Source organism: Aspergillus chevalieri, chromosome 3 (genome assembly GCF_016861735.1).
Source record: "Aspergillus chevalieri M1 DNA, chromosome 3, nearly complete sequence".
NCBI classification, from domain to species: domain Eukaryota; kingdom Fungi; phylum Ascomycota; class Eurotiomycetes; order Eurotiales; family Aspergillaceae; genus Aspergillus; species Aspergillus chevalieri.
Genome location: NC_057364.1, coordinates 2,526,129 through 2,544,501, shown reverse-complemented (window position 1 = coordinate 2,544,501; position 18,373 = coordinate 2,526,129). Strand labels below are relative to the sequence as shown.

Sequence of the window (18,373 nt, the reverse complement as noted above, 5' to 3'; positions counted from 1 at the left end):
TCCAAGTACAGAGTAGTTAGGCATTGGTTATATTGAGTAGTCGACTTTAGATTTGATTGTCCAAAGCACCAAGGGTAAAATAGCCTTCTCTGATCATTGTTACGGCACAAGTCACAGATATATATCAACTCGGGGAACCTGGTAGACCTGCCTTCTCAGCATAGTACAGACACCAGACAACACCATCACAACAACACTTATAGCGTATTCTTCTCTAGTAATGATAAATAAATAACACGGACGCTGGCATATGAAATTTGTCTATGGAACGCTTAGCAGTGTAGTAGACTCATTTCATGGTATGTATGAAGCTCGGGCCAATCACGGGCGCTGATTGGATCAACGAGAAATCGCGACTCTTTCTCCGGGCGCGCCCTTCTTGGATTTCGATCAGAACACCCTCTTAACGGAATCAAGGCCGGTCCTTGTGCGCGTCGCCATATTTTATACGTTCTTTCTATTCATCTCCAATAACCAACCTCCTCACGTCTCGACGCCCTATTCAGAAACCCCCGTTATTCGATACGTACGGCCTACGCTTTGCGATGATCCAACGCAACAGTCCTCCTTCCTCCACGTCGATCTACCAGTGAATTCGAACAGAACAATCTCGCTTTTGTTATAAAGGAGCGCGTTCCTAGCGCCATTCGTTGCGATGCATATCATCAAGCCAGTTTGGCTGACCCACGGAGGTACATATCTAGGGCGTTTCGATGAACGTTGGACTTCGGGGCTGAGAAGAGCAGCGGAGTGGTGACGGTCATCAGAAAGGGAATGTTTGCTTATGGATGGCTGACAATTCTGTTCGACAGGCGAGAGGAAGGACTTCGAAGTCTACAGTTGTGATGTTTCCCCTGATGGAAGTCGTCTAGTAACTGCTGCCGGAGGTGAGTAGTGCTGCGATACCCTTGTTGCTTACCCTTGTTGAAGCGAGGGAAAATGTGAATTATTGCGCCCGACTCTGACCCCTCCGTTCTCCTTCTAGATGGATACGTCCGAATATGGTCCACAGAGGCCATCCGCAATACCGCAAACGCAGAAAATGCGAACAAGCCGAAGCAGCTCGCGTCGATGAGCAACCACTCGGGGACGATCCATACCGTTCGATTCTCGCCCAACGGAAAATACCTGGCGTCCGGTGCGGATGATAAGATTGTGTGCATTTATTCGCTGGATTCAAATCCTCCGTCGCATGCATCTACGTTTGGTAGGCTTTTACAACCCATGTTCTTACGATTACGCGGAATCTTGGTCTGAATAGCTGCTGATGTTCTCCGTAATCAGGGACGAACGAAGCACCACCCGTAGAGAATTGGCGCACCATACGGCGATTAATCGGTCACGATAATGATGTTCAGGATCTGGGATGGTCATACGATTCTTCGATTCTGGTTTCGGTGGGCTTAGATTCCAAGGTGGTGGTGTGGTCGGGGCATACATTCGAGAAGCTCAAGACACTATCCATCCACCAAAGTCACGTCAAGGGAATTACCTTCGACCCGGCAAACAAATACTTCGCAACCGCCAGTGATGACCGTACCGTTCGAATTTTCCGCTTTACCTCTCCACAGCCGAACTCGAGTGCTCATGACCAGATGAACAACTTCGTCCATGAACAGACAATTTCCGCTCCTTTCAACAATTCTCCCTTAACGGCCTACTTCCGTCGATGCTCCTGGTCTCCCGATGGTATGCATATCGCAGCCGCAAATGCCGTCAACGGACCTGTCAGCTCCGTTGCAATTATCAACCGTGGCTCGTGGGACGGTGATATCAACCTGATCGGACATGAAGCTCCGGTCGAGGTCTGCGCATTCTCGCCTCGACTGTATTCGATGCAGCCCGTGACTAAACAGGCGCTCGACCAAGGCGGCGCACATAACCTTGTCACAGTAATCGCATGTGCTGGAGGAGACAAATCGTTGAGTATATGGATCACCAGCAATCCACGGCCTGTAGTCGTGGCGCAAGAGATGGCCGCCAAATCGATCTCAGACCTGGCATGGAGTCCTGATGGAACGTGTCTATATGCTACTGCGTTGGATGGTACGATCTTGGCAGTAAGATTTGAGGACGGGGAATTGGGTTTTGCGATGGCTATGGAGGAGAACGAAAAGTCGCTTACTAAGTTCGGTACCAATCGGAGAGGTGCTGGCATCACAGAGACGACGGATGGACTGTTACTCGAGGAGAAGAGTAAGGCGGATGAAATCAAGGGCGTTGAAGGCCGAATGGGTGCATTGATGGGTGATGGCCATGCTGCGGCCGAGGGCGAAATGAATGGGAAACCTGCGGCAGCAGCGCCGCCAAATGGTACGCCTGCTCGTGCCCCGTCGCCTGCGCCAGATGTGCAGAAGCCAAACGGGACCGCCACGACAGCAGCTGCAGGGGCAACTGAGCCGGAGAAGCCCGATCCGTACCAAGCTAAGCTGGAGAGACTGAAGTCGCGTCCCACATACACGAAAGAAGGAAAGAAGCGCATTGCTCCATTACTCGTTTCTGGGGCTGGGGCTGCAGAATCCTCTCTGCCACAGGCTCGATTGATGGCATCTATTAGCAACAACCAAGGAAAGTCGGACGCACCACAATCAATTGTTGATCTTTCCAAGCCCTTTGACGGCTTACCCAAGGGTGGACTTGCGGCGCTACTCTTTGGAAACAAGCGGAAATTGGCCCAGCTGGAGGGAGACGAGGATGGACATGTGGAAAAGCGCGTCGCGTTCGCGAGTCAGAACGGCGCTACACCCATTCTTGCGGCCACACCAGACGGCTTACTTCCTGCACAGCAGCAACCAGCTGTCACAGGTCAGCAGCCAACACCAGAATTCATTCGACCGGCAGTTATGAACCCGTGTATGGCAATTAGCCAGCTCCGCCTGGCTGTGCCGAAGATCCGCAGTCAGATTCTCCGGGCGATTGATGAAAATGGCAAGCCTACGGAACCCCCAAGCACAATATCGACGCCAGGGGAGTCAAACAAGTCGCGTATAGACGTAGTGTTTGAGGCCCGGAATCCGTCACCAGCCAGCTTGACTGGTCGGGCCGTGGATCGGGAGCCTGTCCGTCTTACACTCTTCCGAGGGGAGCAGCCACTATGGCAAGACTTCCTCCCACGCAGCGTGCTCTTGGTGACAGGAAACCAAAGCATGTGGGCGGCAGCCTGTGAGGATGGGTCAGTCTATCTTTGGACTCCAGCTGGTCGTCGTCTAGTTAGTGCTCTCGTACTGGAGGCACAGCCTGTTATTCTGGAGTGCCACGGTCCATGGATCCTTTGTATCTCGGCAGTGGGCATGTGCTATGTCTGGAACGTTGAGCATCTCTCCTCCCCTCATCCCCCTGTTTCACTACAACCGGTGCTCGATGCAGCGCTTCACTCTTTGGGGACCCACCCTACTGCAGCTCCGGCGATTACCAATGCACGAATCAACTCTGAAGGCCGGATTGTGGTTGCGTTGACGAACGGTGAGGGTTATGCATACTCTCCCGCCTTGTACAATTGGCAGCGTGTTTCCGAAGCGTGGTGGGCGGTTGGTAGCCAGTACTGGAATACCACTGAGGCACCTGTTGGAAATCTTCAATTGAAAGAGTCGCAACAGGATCCAGAGGCGAGAAAGGCCGTGTCGGCCGGCATTATCCCGTTCCTGGAACGCAACACGACCAACGAGACACTCCTCCGCGGCCGAGCATACTTCTTACAACGACTTATCAAGGTTCTCCTGTCACGAGAAGGCTACGAGAGTTTCGAGTCGAGCGTTTCGATTGCTCACTTGGAAAATCGTCTGGCAGCGGCACTCTCACTGGGGGCTAAGGAGGAGTTCCGGTTGTACCTGTCGATGTACGCCAAGCGTCTTGGTGCCGAGGGGCTGAAGATGAAGGTGGAGGAGCTGCTCAAGGGGCTATTTGGGGGATTGTTTGAGGAGGATGATGAGACAGGACCACAACGGCGTTTGCAGGCCAATGAAAAGGAGGACCGGAACTGGAAGGAGAGCTCGGATACCCTGTGTGGCTGGCCACGGGAGGTGTTGTTAAAGGAGGTTATTCTAGCCTTGGGTGAGTTTTTCATCGTGTTTCTAATCATTGAGCTGTGGCTGATAAGTGTTCAGGTAAACACCGGGATCTCCAACGGGTGACGGTTCCGTACGCGAAGCTACTGGGAGTGGTCGATGAGGAGATGGAATCGGGCGATGCCATGGAGACATAAGGTCCACTGTCGGCTATTTATACAAGGATGGCGTTAGATGCGATATACGGGATGGGTGGTCTATTGCTCCTTTGCTTTTTAGTAATGTATTATATCTTGTCTTGCTGTCTTTCCCCATGCGGCTAGGGCTTCCCCGTCACGTGGGCGGTAAGCAGCACACACGAACCGAAGCGCAAAACTCGGGATGGCTTCAATTTTTCCCATTTCAATTTCTTCTTTTTCCACGCGAAAAAACGATTAAATTCCGTCATAGCGACTCAGGAGTCGGGATATTTCCACCGGATTCCGTTATATTGCCCACCTAGTCTAGTGGGCAGCCGACATCACGGCTCCCTCCGCCTTGGTCCTCCGATCGGCAGCTGGTTCTGCTTGTTCCCCTCTTCTCTCTTCTGCTGCTCTTCTCTCTACTACTACTACTACTACTACTACTACTACCACCACCACCTATATTACTCTTTCTTGTCGCTTTTATAGCAGCAAGAAGAAAAAGAAGATGCCCCCGAAGAAGGCCCCCGTGCAAGAAAAGGTCCTGCTGGGCCGACCTGGTAACAACCTGAAGAGTGGTATCGTATGTGAGCACGTCCCCACCTTTTTTTTTGCCATTTTTTTCCAGCCGCCGAAATTTTCTCTCAAGCTATAAATTCTCGCTTCCCCTGAGATTTTTCTTTTCTTCTTTTCCCACACATCTTTTCACATCGCAATGTGATTTAACACTGTGACAGGTTGGTCTCGCCAACGTCGGCAAGTCCACGCTCTTCCAGGCCATCACCAAGTCGTCGCTGGGTAACCCCGCCAACTTCCCCTATGCCACCATCAACCCTGAAGAAGCCCGTGTCATCGTCCCCGATGAGCGCTTCGACTGGCTCTGCTCCCACTACAAGCCCAAGTCCGAGGTCCCCGCCAACTTGACTGTGTATGATATTGCCGGTCTGACCCGTGGTGCCTCGACTGGTGCCGGTCTGGGTAACTCCTTCTTGTCGCACATCCGTGCCGTCGATGCCATCTTCCAGGTCGTTCGGTGCTTCGATGATGCTGAGATTATTCACGTTGAGGGTGACGTCGACCCCGTTCGGGATTTAACTATCATCAACGAGGAACTGCGGATCAAGGATATTGAGTTTGTCGAGAAGGCGCTTGAGAATCTGAAGAAGCAGACCCGTCGTGGTGGTCAGACTTTGGAGATGAAGAAGCTCAGGGAGGAGGAGGCCACCGTGGCCCGAGTGCTTGAGTGGTTGCAGGAGGGTCATGATGTCCGCAAGGGTGACTGGGGCCCGAAAGAGGTATGCTCTTTCCATTCTTTTACCCCTTCCTCGTTCCCTTCTCCGCGCATGACATTACATGATGAACAAGAGCTTTGCTCGATAATCCCAGCTCGTCGATGGCCTCACATTTTATAATCCAACCAAGAGGTCATATGAGATGAAGTCCCGTCTGATCAATGTCATGTGTTTCCTTTACACAATTGCGTCCATTAGTCTTGCTGTGGCAATGCTAACATGGATACAGGTCGAGGTCATCAACCCTCTCTTCCTTCTCACTGCCAAGCCCGTCGTCTATCTCGTCAACCTTAGCGAGAAGGACTACATTCGCCAGAAGAACAAGTACCTTCCCAAGGTGTTCGAATGGATCAAGGAGAACTCTCCCGGTCCTCTGATCCCCATCTCTGCTTCGTTTGAGGAGCGCCTGGCTCTCATGTCTGATGACGCCGCCGCTGAGGAGGAGTGCAAGAAGCTTAACACCAAGTCTGGTCTTCCCAAGGTCATTACTACTATGCGTCAGGCTTTGAACCTGTCCAGTTTCTTCACCACTGGTGCGGATGAAGTCCGCCAGTGGACTATCCGAAAGGGTATCAAGGCACCAGCTGCCGCCGGTGTCATTCACACTGGTATGTTCCATCCCCAACTTTATCCTTCAAATGACATATACTAACAGCGTGACAGACTTTGAAAAGACTTTCATCCAGGCTGTTGTCTACAACTACACCACTCTGCGTGAGTACGGTGATGAAGGTGCCGTCAAGGCTGCCGGAAAGATTATGACCAAGGGCAAGGATTACGCCGTAGAGGATGGTGATATCTTGCTCATCAAGGCCGGTGCTGCCAAGGGTTAAACCGGTTTATAAAATAAAAAATGTAGTTGCTATGTTCGGGCTTTTTGATATATGATTCCCACTCGGACCTAGACTATGCATAATGATCAATGAAGATGTACAAATACCTTTTCACCTCGTACTCTGCATACTCTGCATACCAAATCAATTTGTACTCCAATAGTAGTAGATCAGTGACGTCGCCCACGTGACCAACATAGCCCTTCCCCGCGTCAGCCGCGTCGGACCAAACGCGCAGTCCGTATCGCTGCAAACTCCGCAACGACAAGAGTTCAGAATTGAGCAGCTGTATCAAGCTCTCCGTGGCTAAAATGTTCAAGAAAGAGTGAGTATACGTTATCCCAGCGCTTGCGAAACCCCCCAATCCCGTTCCTATCCCTCAGGGTCCTCGCGTTGAAACCCTCGTTTTCCAGACGGTCGAATCAGACGACCGAACAGGAACCCTCAAAACAAGCAAAAAAAGCAGAAGCTAATAATGCAATAGTATCGCCCCCAGCACAAAATCAAAGGTCAAGTCCTCGGTACAGCGAGGCTTGCGCCAGAACTTCCTCGACTCATACCCCGGTTTCGAGCCGTACATCGAGCAGATCCTCCCGAAAAAGGCACAGCTCGATTCGATCAAACTGTCCGTCCTGCCTCCTATTATAAACACTTCAAAGGCGCAAGCTAAATGCAGGAATGAAATGCAGCCCCGAAAAATCCACCCTCTACACAATCGACTCCCAACCCCTCTTCTACCAACCCCAAGACGGCCCCCCGATCCCGCATCTCAAATTAATCCACGCCTACCCCTCCGCCCTTCCCACGATCCAAATCGATCGCGGAGCAATCCGCTTCGTGCTCTCCGGCGCCGCGCTGATGGCACCCGGCCTTACGAGTCCCGGTGGACGGTTACCGGATGCGGAGCATGCGTTGGAGAAGGGGACGATTGTTGCAGTTATGGCGGAGGGGAAGGAGAATGCGTGCCTTGTGGGGGCGTTGAAGGTTGGGACGGAGGAGATGAAGAGTAAGGGGAAGGGGGTTGTTATGGATGATGGGCATTATTTGGGGGACGGGTTGTGGAGGATGCCGCTCGATTAGAGGGTTGCGTTTGATGGTTGAGAGCTGTGAATGACTTCGTTTCTCTCTATGGCATTTCTTGAAAAGGTTGAGATGCTGGTCGATATTCATTTTAGGACTGACTGGAATAGATAGTCACTTGTATCGCATACTTAATGGGATCTACCCGTTCACTCTTCCTTTCTTCTGCCTTTAACCTACTTGGGTCTGATTTTACCCATCTCGAATATAACTGTCACGGAGATCATATTATATGGCCACGATATAGGATATGGCAACTAAGGTGATCTAACGAGCTATACGCTGGTTCTAAGGGAATAGTAACTTGTTCCCTGAACCCTCCTTGACTGGCGGCCGAGATTGAGCTCGGTGCAATTCTCCAATACTATATGCGGGATTTTCGACAAACAGCTAGCTCAATTGACCGTCGATTAGAAAGCCCCAGCTTTGATGACCAAATCGTCGTTTGACACATTCGGCACTTGAGAGTTTTAAAAAAATGACGACCCCTATTTGGCAATCGTACAAAGAATGGACATAGTTTACACAATTAGCGGAGCTATCACGGACTGAAGCTTTATGAAATGAAGGATCGTTGCAGTTATAGAATGATTGTATCAAGAAAAGCCATCAACCCAGAGCTGTCCCGAAGGCAGAATAAGCACGACCAAGCCAGCATAGGATATGAAGGGAAGTTCAGGAAACGTGAAAACAAACTTATGCAAGGAGCCATACTCCAGTTCCTATTCTATGTTATTCAGCCTACCTTCGTGGTCAATGGCACCCCATGTCAAGGGAACTAAGTTGACACGTAAAGCCTGGAAGCGAACTAAGCCGCGAAGGCGATCCTGTTCTAGATACATGCTCTTTCGTGAGGGCATTAGATCAAATCTCTAAATTCTGCAATGACCTTATGGAATATGGCATTCAACTAACGATGCCACAAATCAACGAGATTAGTGGAAGGACAGGTCAACAGAGATCCAACGTCAGAACGAGCTGGATAACAGATGAAGATGAATGATAACATGTGCCTGGTGGACCTCTTTCAAGTGTTGATAGCAGAGATCACTCGAGGTGAACCTGTTTCTTTCCTCTGTTGTCACATATACCAATCGCAGCAGCTGTTCTTGTCCTTTACCGCCAGCATGCTTGTTTCATGGTGGTTTACTGCATCAGTTGGATATCGAGTCTATTCCTTCGGTATGCCAGTTTGTCTACACTTCTTCATGTGAGATTATACGCAGAAAGTGCAATTGACAGGTTGTGTTCCCTTGCTAGCCCACTTTCAAAGGCTAGTATGCGCATTTGGTCAGCATGCTTATACAGATTCCTGCGGTTCCAAGCACCTTCAGGCAGCCGTCCTTCCTCCCGAAAGTAAACTTATAATGGACATTTCACACATCGTAGCTAATTTCATGAGAGGTGAAAGGATCGAAGAGACTCCAGCCGAAGACGCTTCCTGTCGCTACCCTGTGAGGTTCTGCGTTTGAACCTCTCAGGCTTCGCTGGATAGGTTTATACACCGGTGCAAAGTGAAACCGACCACACGCGAACGTTCTCCTGCCTTTATCTTTCTTTCTTTCTTTCTTTTTTTTTTTAACTTCTTCTAATTGCCTAGCGACTCTGTAAATTATCTTCTTCCCAAAAGATCCTTTATAGACGTCTCAGTGAACATTCAAAATCACCATGTCTTCCAAGCACACATATGACCCAAACAGAGAAAGTACAGATCTATCCCTCGAGGACCCAAAGCCCAACAACGCCATACACGACCTACAAAACGAGATAAACGACTTGAAACCCAAGATGTTCCAGCACCTCGCAGACCAGGACCGTGTTTACTCTCAGTTGCAACAAGGTATAAACGAACTTGGTGCAAAAACTTGGAAATGAAACAACAATTCGAAGATCATGATTAAAAGCGAACACGAGCTACTCAGGGACATTCGCATGTTAGTTAACATGTCAAATAGATATGACCATTCTGTGGACTTAAAACGGGATGCCGAATAGAGTGGGATATCTATCAAGACTCAAGGCGATTCTAATCGGTTCAAACGTTGACAATGACATCAGCCTTAAACGCATTCGTGCATGCACAGGTAGAGTTATAACTTGTCATTATCCAGAATGAAACCGTCGACTTATATACAAATAGCAAAAACATGAACAGAACATCGTGTACGTCTAAAGATCATCAACACCACTCTCCATACTCCCCGCAACATTCCCCACACTCGCATTAGAAGCCATATCACTAGGCAACTGGCCTGATGGCATCGGAATAGGTGACGACGTGGGCGAAATCGACGACCACGACGGCGTCCGGATCGGAAGCGCCAGCCCTAAGCCCTTAACGCTAGTCCCAGACCCGTTCATCCCATTTCCTGGAAGCCCGTTCGCATTTCTCAAACCTGCTCTAGCGACAGCTCGTCTAAGCATATCGCCAGAGGCGTCTAGGGCAATCAGAAAACGTGCCAGTTCCGCACAGAGCTCCCAGTCACTTCGTTGCGATGCCAGCACGATTAGGCGGACGACGTAATCTTCGATTGGTGCATCGTCGCCTTCTAACTCGTCCTCGAAGGCTTGTAACACAAGCAAGTAGCCAACCGCTGTTTTTAGGGAGTTGAGCTTTAAGGCTTGCTCGAAGAGATCCCTTGGTGGTGGGAGGTAAGTGAAGAGAGTGCGCCACATTCGCAACTCGGTCTTGCGTGTGCATTGGACTACGATGTCCAGATAGGTTTTGGTCGGGAGGGAGGCTTGGAGGAAGGATATCACGTATGGGAGTAATGGTTGGTGTTTCTGGGATGGGTCGCTGGTTTTGCTGCTTCGGCTTTCATTGTCAACTTCGTCATCTAGAACGTGGTGAAGTAAGATTTCGAGTGCGTGTGCGAAGTATGAGAGATGGGAGAAATGTTGGCTGAGTGAGAGCGCGCCGGGCATATCAGACTGAACAAGGCTGTGCTGGAGGAAGTGAGGAAGGAATAGATGTGTCTATCGCTAGTGTTAGTATTCTCTCTTTAAAGTACCAGAGATAAGAACATACCCGAATGGCAAATTTCAAAATCGCAAAAGTGACATCTCGCCGTTGGATCGTTTCAGATTCTACTCCCAAGACGATACCTTTATTCAAGAGCACCGACAAGGGATAGAAATCAAGAGGAACCTCGATAGGCTTGGGTACCTCTTCGAGTTGTAAGACCTCCTTCACATCGCCCCAGGCGAGGAGATTCTTCCCACTGAACGTCCAAAGAGAATCTCTCAGCGACTGATTGGTCGAGTACATCTTGAATGCCATATCGGCTGAAGGACTAGGAGGAAGTGACACATCGGGAGCAGAGGAATCAAACGCAAACTGATCACGCATCAAGATGTAGTATTCTACGTCATGGGATATGATCCGCATGTCATACTTCAAATCGCCCGTTTCTGAAACTGATGGCTGAAGAAGAACAAGGTTGCCGTCGACCAAGAGAAGGACGGAGGCCAACTTGACATCCTGGGAAGGATCACCATTTCCTGTTTTATCGTCAGAAGAAGGCATCATATAGGGAAAAAAAAATTAGTCTGACTCACTCATCTGATCCTCAGGCAGGACCCAGCTAATTGCTCTTACCCGAGTTGGCGCTCGTACAATGCCGTTGAAAGCGATTTGTCCAACAGGCACAAGTGTGATATGGGAATGCGTCGAGTTGATGATGAAGTGGTATAGAACGTTATCATAAGTATAGACGAGGAGAGAGTCTTCACCAGACGGTCCAATGAAAACCACAGGCGAAGGAAGGTACTCTATATGCAAGATGGAATTATCATTCAATGGCAGTTCCCGTGAATATAGGCGTAGCTTGTTCATGTCAGCCTTCAGCGGTCTCATCAGTTATTAGAAAAGTGATCGTACCTCGTATGACCCGTCGCTATCAATAGCGGCAATCAAGATATGCCTGTACCAACACATACCGCCGCGCACAGCAAATGAGTCTTCTACCCTGGGGTCCTCAAAAACCTTCCAGCGGCCACTGTTGACACTGTAGTGTGCTAAACCCCGTCGACCTGCAATAGCCACGTATCTTCCGTCCTGCGAAACAACAGACGAACGAATGGGCCATTGGGAGTGCAGGTAAGTTGGTGGATATTGCGCATGATGCCATAAAGAGTCCTTGCCCGAGATGGTCATCAGATCTGGTAGATCATGGCCGCGATAGAGAATGATCTCCGTGCTTGTTTGCAGCAAGCCCCTGGCTAGATTCGCAGACGAAAAACAGCCAGTTAAAGCGCTTCGTGCTGTCTCCAATATCCACAGACGACGATCGCCCTGCCTCGTTAGGATTATATCTGATCCTCCGCCTATCCAGCATCCGTTAGAGACTCCGCTTAGCCAGTCTTCAGCATTAGCAGCAGTATGAGGACGATCTGTCAAGAAGCTATTCCCGCCCGGCTTGCCAAATACACTCCAGGTCATCCAGCCATGTTCGTAACCAGCAAACAAGCAGTAACCATCTGGCGAGTAACTCATAAACGTCAAACCCCCAGTAGTGGAGGGTGACGCAGGAGGTTGGAGCTTCTGTGAAAGCGGAACGTTTCCCATGTAATCTTTGGCTGTGTAGACAAGAACATCTCCATTAACGCAGCTCACCGTCAACAGTGAGAACCGCGCATTTACTGCAACTCTGATTGCTTTCTCGCCATCATCCTTCGGATCATGGAAGCAATGGCCCCTAAACAACTTTCTAGTAGCCTCTGGTTCATTCTGCTGTTCCGAAATCCTCTGAATTCCATACGCCTGTCCCTCATTGGTCACCCATATCAGAAGGTTCATTGCGCGGTCGAACACCATATCCGCAATCGTCGTCTTCTTGGAGACGCCTAGAATTCGACCCAGGAGCTCAGATGAGGTCTGTGATCCACTGGCATCTGGCGTCCAACGGATACACTGAATAGCTGGAGGCTTCACAGTGGCCACAACAAGCTCATTGTCCAATGCCAGCGCCTTCACAATCCCCGATTCTATTTTTATGGCCATCCGAAAGCGAATATTTATCTCCCGGATTGCATTAGCCTCCTCCCCGGCTGACAGACGGGCTAGCTGCTGACGACGCGACTGGGTAGACTGGTCAAAATGCTGTTGGTAGACTCGACTGTTCGGATCGGAGGTTATCGTATAGGTGAGAAGATATCCATTGAGGGTCTGCACGGCAAGGATCGTCGAGTCAGGACGCATCAAAAGGGCCACGTTAGGCCCGTATGTTTTCATCGACGTCGCGGATCGAGCAACCGCAGCAACGACGGCAGTAGGCTATTGACATATCTCCAGTCAACCACACCGCAATACCAAAAGCACGGAAGAGGAACAGGTATACCTTGGTCTGCCAAACTGCAATGGACGAATCCGTCATCGTCGCAAACAAGTGACCACTGCGCGATACACAGAGGCCACTAATGGGCTCATCCGCCCATGATTCTGGCTTCGACTCAGGCCTATTATCGGCAGGGTCTACCGACTCGTTCTGCTCCGGGGAGTTCTCATTCTCATGGTCAACTGGTTGATCTTCATCGAATAAAGCGGGCGGAATTCTGGGCCCATTGACCGCGTAGACCCGGGGGACACCATTGGGCCAATACATGGCTCGATACAGGGACGATAGTCACAGCGGGAAAAGAGAGCTCACTTCGAGTCATCTTCGTTCGCAACTAGCGTAGGGGACGTTAGTTACTCCGTCGGACTCCGGCCAGCTTCAGTCCCAGAATCGCGACCATATCCCGTCCAGCAAAGTGTTCTCCGAAGCCCTAAAACCACACTAGCTGTGTAGGAAAGAAAAGAGGGAGGAAGAGACAGATAGTCTAAGAGACGTCCAGAAGCTACTCTGGGGATCGCCGAGCACGGGGCTCAATCACGTGCACCCGGAGCTTCGCCCATACAGAAGGCATAAAGTCCCCCCGCAGCGCCGCCAAAAAAATCCCCCGCGACAAGTCTCCTTTTCCTTCTACTATCCCATTTTTTTAGTTGATTTCTATCGTTTTAACCGGTCATCATCATGGTAAGAATGTCTGGCACTGTTTCTTTTACTGACAAGTATCAATAAATGAATGCTGACGGATTTGTTTGCAGGCCCCCAACGATTCCAAGAAGCGCTTAGCGCTCGCCGTCATCGATTTCCTCGGTTCCAGCTTGAAGGATGGCACTCTCACTGCGGATGATGCCGAATCGATTGAGATCGCCCAGTCATGCATTGCGGATACGTTCAAGGTCGACCCCTCCGACGAGGCTGCCGTCAAGGATGCCGTGGGTGGACAGTCATTGGTAAACATCTACAGCGTGTACGAGAAGCTCCGGAATAGACCGTCTGGTGATGCTTCTACATCTGCCTCCGCATCTTCCAGCAGTGCACCAGCCCCAGCAGCTGAACGGCCCACGCCCAAGCCTGGTGTGCCCACTCCGGAGTCCGATAAGTTGAAGGCTGAGGGTAATGCCGCGATGGCAAGCAAGGACTACGAAGGCGCCATCAATTTCTACACCCAGGCTCTGGAGATCTCCAAGGCGAACCCCATATACCTTTCCAACCGGGCTGCTGCTTACTCTGCCTCCGGTCAGCATGAGAAGGCCGCGGAGGACGCAGAGTATGCCACTGTCGCAGACCCGACATACTCCAAGGCCTGGAGCCGTCTGGGACTCGCCCGTTATGACATGCAAGACTACCACGGAGCCAAGGAAGCCTACGAGAAGGGCATTGAGGCTGAAGGCAACGGTGGCAGCAGTGCCATGAAGAAGGGTCTCGAGACTTGCAAGAGGAAGATTGACGCTGCCCAAGGTATGGAGGCTTCCAACGCTGGTAACGAGGGTGCACGTGGCGCTGGCGCTGGCGCTGGTGGTATGCCTGATCTGTCCTCTCTGGCTAGCATGCTCGGCGGCGGCGGCGGCGGTGGCGGCGGTGGTATGCCCGACCTCGGTTCCTTGATGAACAACCCCATGTTTGCGAACATGGCCCAGAACCTTATGAGCAACCCTGACGCGCTCAACGGAATCATGAACAACCCGCAGCTGCGATCGATGGCTGAGAACTTTGGTCGTGGTGGGGGAATGCCCGATATGTCCGCCTTGATGAACGACCCCAACATTGCAAACATGTAAGTTGTGTTCAGGTAGTACATTTTATAAATCAGATGCTAAGGAATATGCAGGGCCCGGAATATGATGGGCGGCGGTGGACGAGGAAATTAAAGTATAATAACTGGCTTGTTGGAGGGGTTTGGCAATTGATGCTCTTTTCGATGATTGTTATTCGCCTAAGTTGCTATTTTTCACCCTGAAGTTTACGAGTTTATGGTAAAACCTTGAAGCGAATGGAGTTATGTGACGATACTACACTACTAGTTGTGAGACCACTTTTACCACAGAAGACGAGTAGTGTAATAACAGAGTGCTGGACAGGTCCAGATGCAGTATTTTCGATCAAGAGTGGAGGAGTTGATGCTGAATCTTTAACAAAAATAGACGCCACACACACCCAGAAGCATATAAAATTGACCAGACAATTCATCAATCAGTACGCCTGTAAGAGCGCCCCGTTATTTTTGTGGAATCCTCCGTCTTCAAGACGAGTCGTTAAATTCCACGTGAGAACAGGCGGAACACAGCATCGATACAAGAAAAAGAGAAATCAAATTAAACAACAATCATATAATCGTGGTTACTATCACGGTGAATAGCGCCGGTTCCGCCTGCGCTCTATTCGTATAGTCGATATTGTACAGTCAGAATGATATCAAGACAACCAAGAAATAGATGGGGAGAGAAATTTCATGAGATAAGAAGCACCGTTAAATCAAGAGATGGAAGGAAGAGGGAAGGGGCGGTAACAAGATGTCGTAGGAAAACCGATAGGACGTGCGGTGGCATATATGAGGGAAAAGTAAGCTTTTTAGATGTAGTCACGAGCAGCCTTCTGCAACTCGATCAATCTCCATCCGCGAGTCTCCGGGTTGTTGACATCTTCCGGAATCCTGGTGAGACCGATGGCATAAGTGACCAGCTGCACTTTGTCCTCCATACCGGCGGCAAGTTCGTTGGTCTTCGCATTGCGGAACACGTGGACTTCTTGCGTACGGCAGGTGACAACGAAGACGGGGATCTCGCCGGGTTCTAGCATACGGGCATTAGAGATGTCAACGCCACGAATGTCAAGAATGCGGCCATCGGACTTCAGGCCTGCAGTGGTGTATTGTTGCGAAAGAGCAGCGTAGACATGGAATTGGGCGTCTGACAGCCAGAGCTTCAGCGTTTCAACATCACCCTTGACGTAGGCGTCAAGGACTTCAGGGAGCATGTATTCGCGCATTTCTCTCAGGAAGGACTCAAGCTGGAAATTAGGATCCATCTCCCGGAACTTCTTGATGACTTGTGCGGTTTCGTTTTCGGCAAAGAAGGAGGCGACTCTGTCAGAGATACTGCGTGCTGTGCTGATCAACGGGTTCTCCGACTCATTGTAAGTCTCCTTCATCGTGAAGAGCTTCTGCATCATAGGGTTGGAGTCACGGAATTCGCGCCACGAGTCCTTCCACGCAGCGTCCTTGTGAACGGTGACGTTGGTGCCGGCCCTATGAGAAAAAGGTAAATATTAGCACCACAAGTTGAAAATAACGTAGATGTTATAGATGACGACTCACTCTGGATCCTCAACCATCGGTCCAGTGCTGCGACGCCCAGACTTGGCCTCCATCTCTTCACGCAGTTGCCTTTGTTTCCGACGCTCCTCTTTCTCAATCCAACCACCATAGCGGGAGCTGCTACCATCGTCGATGGCATCCTTCACGCCACCAACAGCAGTCTTGTAGGCGTCGGTCTCTCTCACGGGTCTTGTAGCCTTCTCGATACCTGACCCAGTGGCGTTCACACCTTTCCGGAGACCCTTGACAACAGATGTGTTCCATGTCCACGCGGCACTCTTGCCAATAGCTTGACCAGTTGTTTTGAACGCTGTGGAAGTCCGGGAACTTGCGGCTTTACGGGAAGCCTCGTAAGCGGCACGTGCCTGCTTGACCCTCTCATTCTCAGAGAATTCATGTGCCGAGGAAGCAAGAGCCTTTGTCGATTCGTTCCATTCCTTGGACGCCTTGAATTCGGTTTGGAGCGTTTCTGTGAACACTTGCCATGGGGACTTGTCACCGTGCGGCGGGGGAGGCGGAGGTGTTTCCTTCTGTCCTTCTTCGTTTCCTTCTCCCTTCCCTTCACCCTCTTCCTTAGAGCCCTCTTCCTTGGCCTCATCGGCCTGCTTCTCTTTTTGCTGTTGCTGCTGTTGCCATTGGACCGTGGAGGCATGGAAAGATCTCGTCAGAGGGAGTGCCGTGTACGGAGAAACCAGTTGGGATACGGGGCGGTTGACCACCGTCGTCCGGGCGTTCATAGCGGCATTTAGAGCTGTCGAAGTATAAGCCCGGTTTAGCAGCTGCTGGGTGGCCACTGCATTTATCTTAAGACCCGACAGCTGAAAGCGCAAAATGGCCGCCCGCGCGGTGGCCGACATCCTTGTAGCCGGAATCATGCTCTGCACCGATATTATGGCTCAACTTCAAGATTCAAACAATGTCGACAATTCTAGAACCAACCTGGGCCCCGAGATGTTGTATTTGTAAAGCGGGACAAACAGAGCAGGGCGTGGAGGGGGAGGCAAAAGAGGAATGATTGAAGCCGCGGAGGGAAAAAAAGTGCAGTTGCAGTGCCAAGAAATCCCAGACTTTTCCGATCTTTTCCTCCCGAATCTTTTGCCCGCCGATTTACTACCACCTCCGCATCCATCCCACATTATGAATTCGCAATTTACGAGTGCTCTAGCAAGAGCATTGCCTTCAATTGGTAGACAATGCCAGCTCCCACCATCCCCTCTTCGCCTGGTGCGACCCTTTTCTTCCTCCGCTCCCCGGACCTACGAGAGCGAGAAGCAGCGGTTACGTGCGACTGAACGCCAGCTTTTCGATGCGCAAAACGACCAATCTGCCGAGGGTTCATCTCCGATAGCGACGCTGACGCAAATGATGCAAGGGCAAGAGAAGCCGCCGGCCGTAACAGAGGATTTCGAGCACATGAGAGAGAATTTAGAGAGCGCTTTGATCAAACACCCGTATGGCGACAAGCAACCACCACACCATCTCCACGTTTACGCGCACAAACACAATACAATCCTGACTCTGACACGACCGAATGGCGACCCCATACTCGTGAGAAGCTGTGGTCACTTGGGTTTCCGCAAATCCCAGCGTTCTGGCTATGACCCAGCGTACCAACTATCTACCCACACGTTTGGCCTGATGCAAGAAAAGGGTCTGCTCTTCGATATTCAGCGACTGGAGATTGTGTTCCGTGATTTTGGGCCTGGCAGGGAAGCATTTACCAAGGTTCTACTAGGTAACGAGGGGAGGAACATCCGTGGGCTGGTTAGCCGAGTCACCGACGCGACCCGGATCAAGTTTGGAGGTACCAGAAGCAGAAAGGTCCGGAGACTGGGTTAAAGTGTTATCTTTATTTTCTTCTGTTTGATATTTGGGATACTGTTGTGAACTGCATATGCCTTAGTTCTTGCAGGGAGCAATAGGGAAATGGCACGCATTGATACGAGTCTGATACTCAACACGAAAACGAATACCATGGCTTCACATCTATCCAGTTAGGATTTGTCCTATTCTTAACGTGATGCCGGAGGGAATAACCGTCTAGATAGCTCTGGTATCCGTTTCTGTACACTAGTCCTCATGTTATTAGTACAACGAATATTTTCTTTCTTTGGATTTTCTTCTGTTCTTATTGGCATTATATGTATCTCTTCCACCTATTCACTTCTCTTTCTTCGCTTCCCTCGTATATAAAAATCCCCGATCTGCCGAATGCGGTATAGCGTCATCCCGGCCAATCTGGAATCTCGGCCTTGATAGTGACAACAACAGCAACACTGTTCTCACCACCGTTCTTGCTGGTTTACCAATCCTGCATTGCCTCTTTTTATTCAATTTCT

The 18,373-nt window shown here is 50.4% G+C and overlaps 7 protein-coding genes across 7 annotated transcripts; 5 read left to right on the top strand and 2 right to left on the bottom strand.

The window, feature by feature from the left end:
- Positions 1 to 1,071: 1,071 nt before the first annotated feature.
- On the top strand, positions 1,072 to 4,201 carry hir1 (putative histone transcription regulator Hir1; the record flags this gene model as incomplete). Its single annotated transcript, XM_043277561.1, has 3 exons — positions 1,072 to 1,207; positions 1,285 to 4,050; positions 4,104 to 4,201. The coding sequence occupies 3 exons, from the start codon at positions 1,072 to 1,074 to the stop codon at positions 4,199 to 4,201; spliced, it is 3,000 nt and encodes a 999-aa protein (XP_043135428.1).
- A 493-nt stretch (positions 4,202 to 4,694) lies between these two features.
- On the top strand, positions 4,695 to 6,311 carry ACHE_30892A (YchF/Obg family ATPase; the record flags this gene model as incomplete). Its single annotated transcript, XM_043277560.1, has 4 exons — positions 4,695 to 4,769; positions 4,924 to 5,481; positions 5,708 to 6,086; positions 6,142 to 6,311. 4 exons carry the CDS (start codon positions 4,695 to 4,697, stop codon positions 6,309 to 6,311), a joined length of 1,182 nt encoding a protein of 393 aa, XP_043135427.1.
- Positions 6,312 to 6,622: 311 nt separating this feature from the next.
- On the top strand, positions 6,623 to 7,391 carry TMA20 (translation machinery-associated protein 20; the record flags this gene model as incomplete). The annotated part of the gene is made up of 3 exons (XM_043277559.1): positions 6,623 to 6,636; positions 6,796 to 6,936; positions 7,001 to 7,391. 3 exons carry the CDS (start codon positions 6,623 to 6,625, stop codon positions 7,389 to 7,391), a joined length of 546 nt encoding a protein of 181 aa, XP_043135426.1.
- A 2,169-nt stretch (positions 7,392 to 9,560) lies between these two features.
- On the bottom strand, positions 9,561 to 12,994 carry ACHE_30890S (RIC1 family protein; the record flags this gene model as incomplete). Its single annotated transcript, XM_043277558.1, has 5 exons — positions 9,561 to 10,367; positions 10,420 to 10,892; positions 10,950 to 11,217; positions 11,272 to 12,666; positions 12,731 to 12,994. 5 exons carry the CDS (start codon positions 12,992 to 12,994, stop codon positions 9,561 to 9,563), a joined length of 3,207 nt encoding a protein of 1,068 aa, XP_043135425.1.
- A 411-nt stretch (positions 12,995 to 13,405) lies between these two features.
- Positions 13,406 to 14,589, top strand: ACHE_30889A (putative Hsc70 cochaperone (SGT); the record flags this gene model as incomplete). Its single annotated transcript, XM_043277557.1, has 3 exons — positions 13,406 to 13,408; positions 13,480 to 14,495; positions 14,550 to 14,589. The coding sequence occupies 3 exons, from the start codon at positions 13,406 to 13,408 to the stop codon at positions 14,587 to 14,589; spliced, it is 1,059 nt and encodes a 352-aa protein (XP_043135424.1).
- A 700-nt stretch (positions 14,590 to 15,289) lies between these two features.
- On the bottom strand, positions 15,290 to 16,909 carry tim44 (protein translocase subunit TIM44; the record flags this gene model as incomplete). Its single annotated transcript, XM_043277556.1, has 2 exons — positions 15,290 to 15,965; positions 16,035 to 16,909. 2 exons carry the CDS (start codon positions 16,907 to 16,909, stop codon positions 15,290 to 15,292), a joined length of 1,551 nt encoding a protein of 516 aa, XP_043135423.1.
- Positions 16,910 to 17,171: 262 nt separating this feature from the next.
- ACHE_30887A (mitochondrial 37S ribosomal protein uS11m) lies at positions 17,172 to 17,873 on the top strand (the record flags this gene model as incomplete). The annotated part of the gene is made up of 1 exon (XM_043277555.1): positions 17,172 to 17,873. One exon carries the CDS (start codon positions 17,172 to 17,174, stop codon positions 17,871 to 17,873), a length of 702 nt encoding a protein of 233 aa, XP_043135422.1.
- Between the last annotated feature and the right edge of the window lie 500 nt (positions 17,874 to 18,373).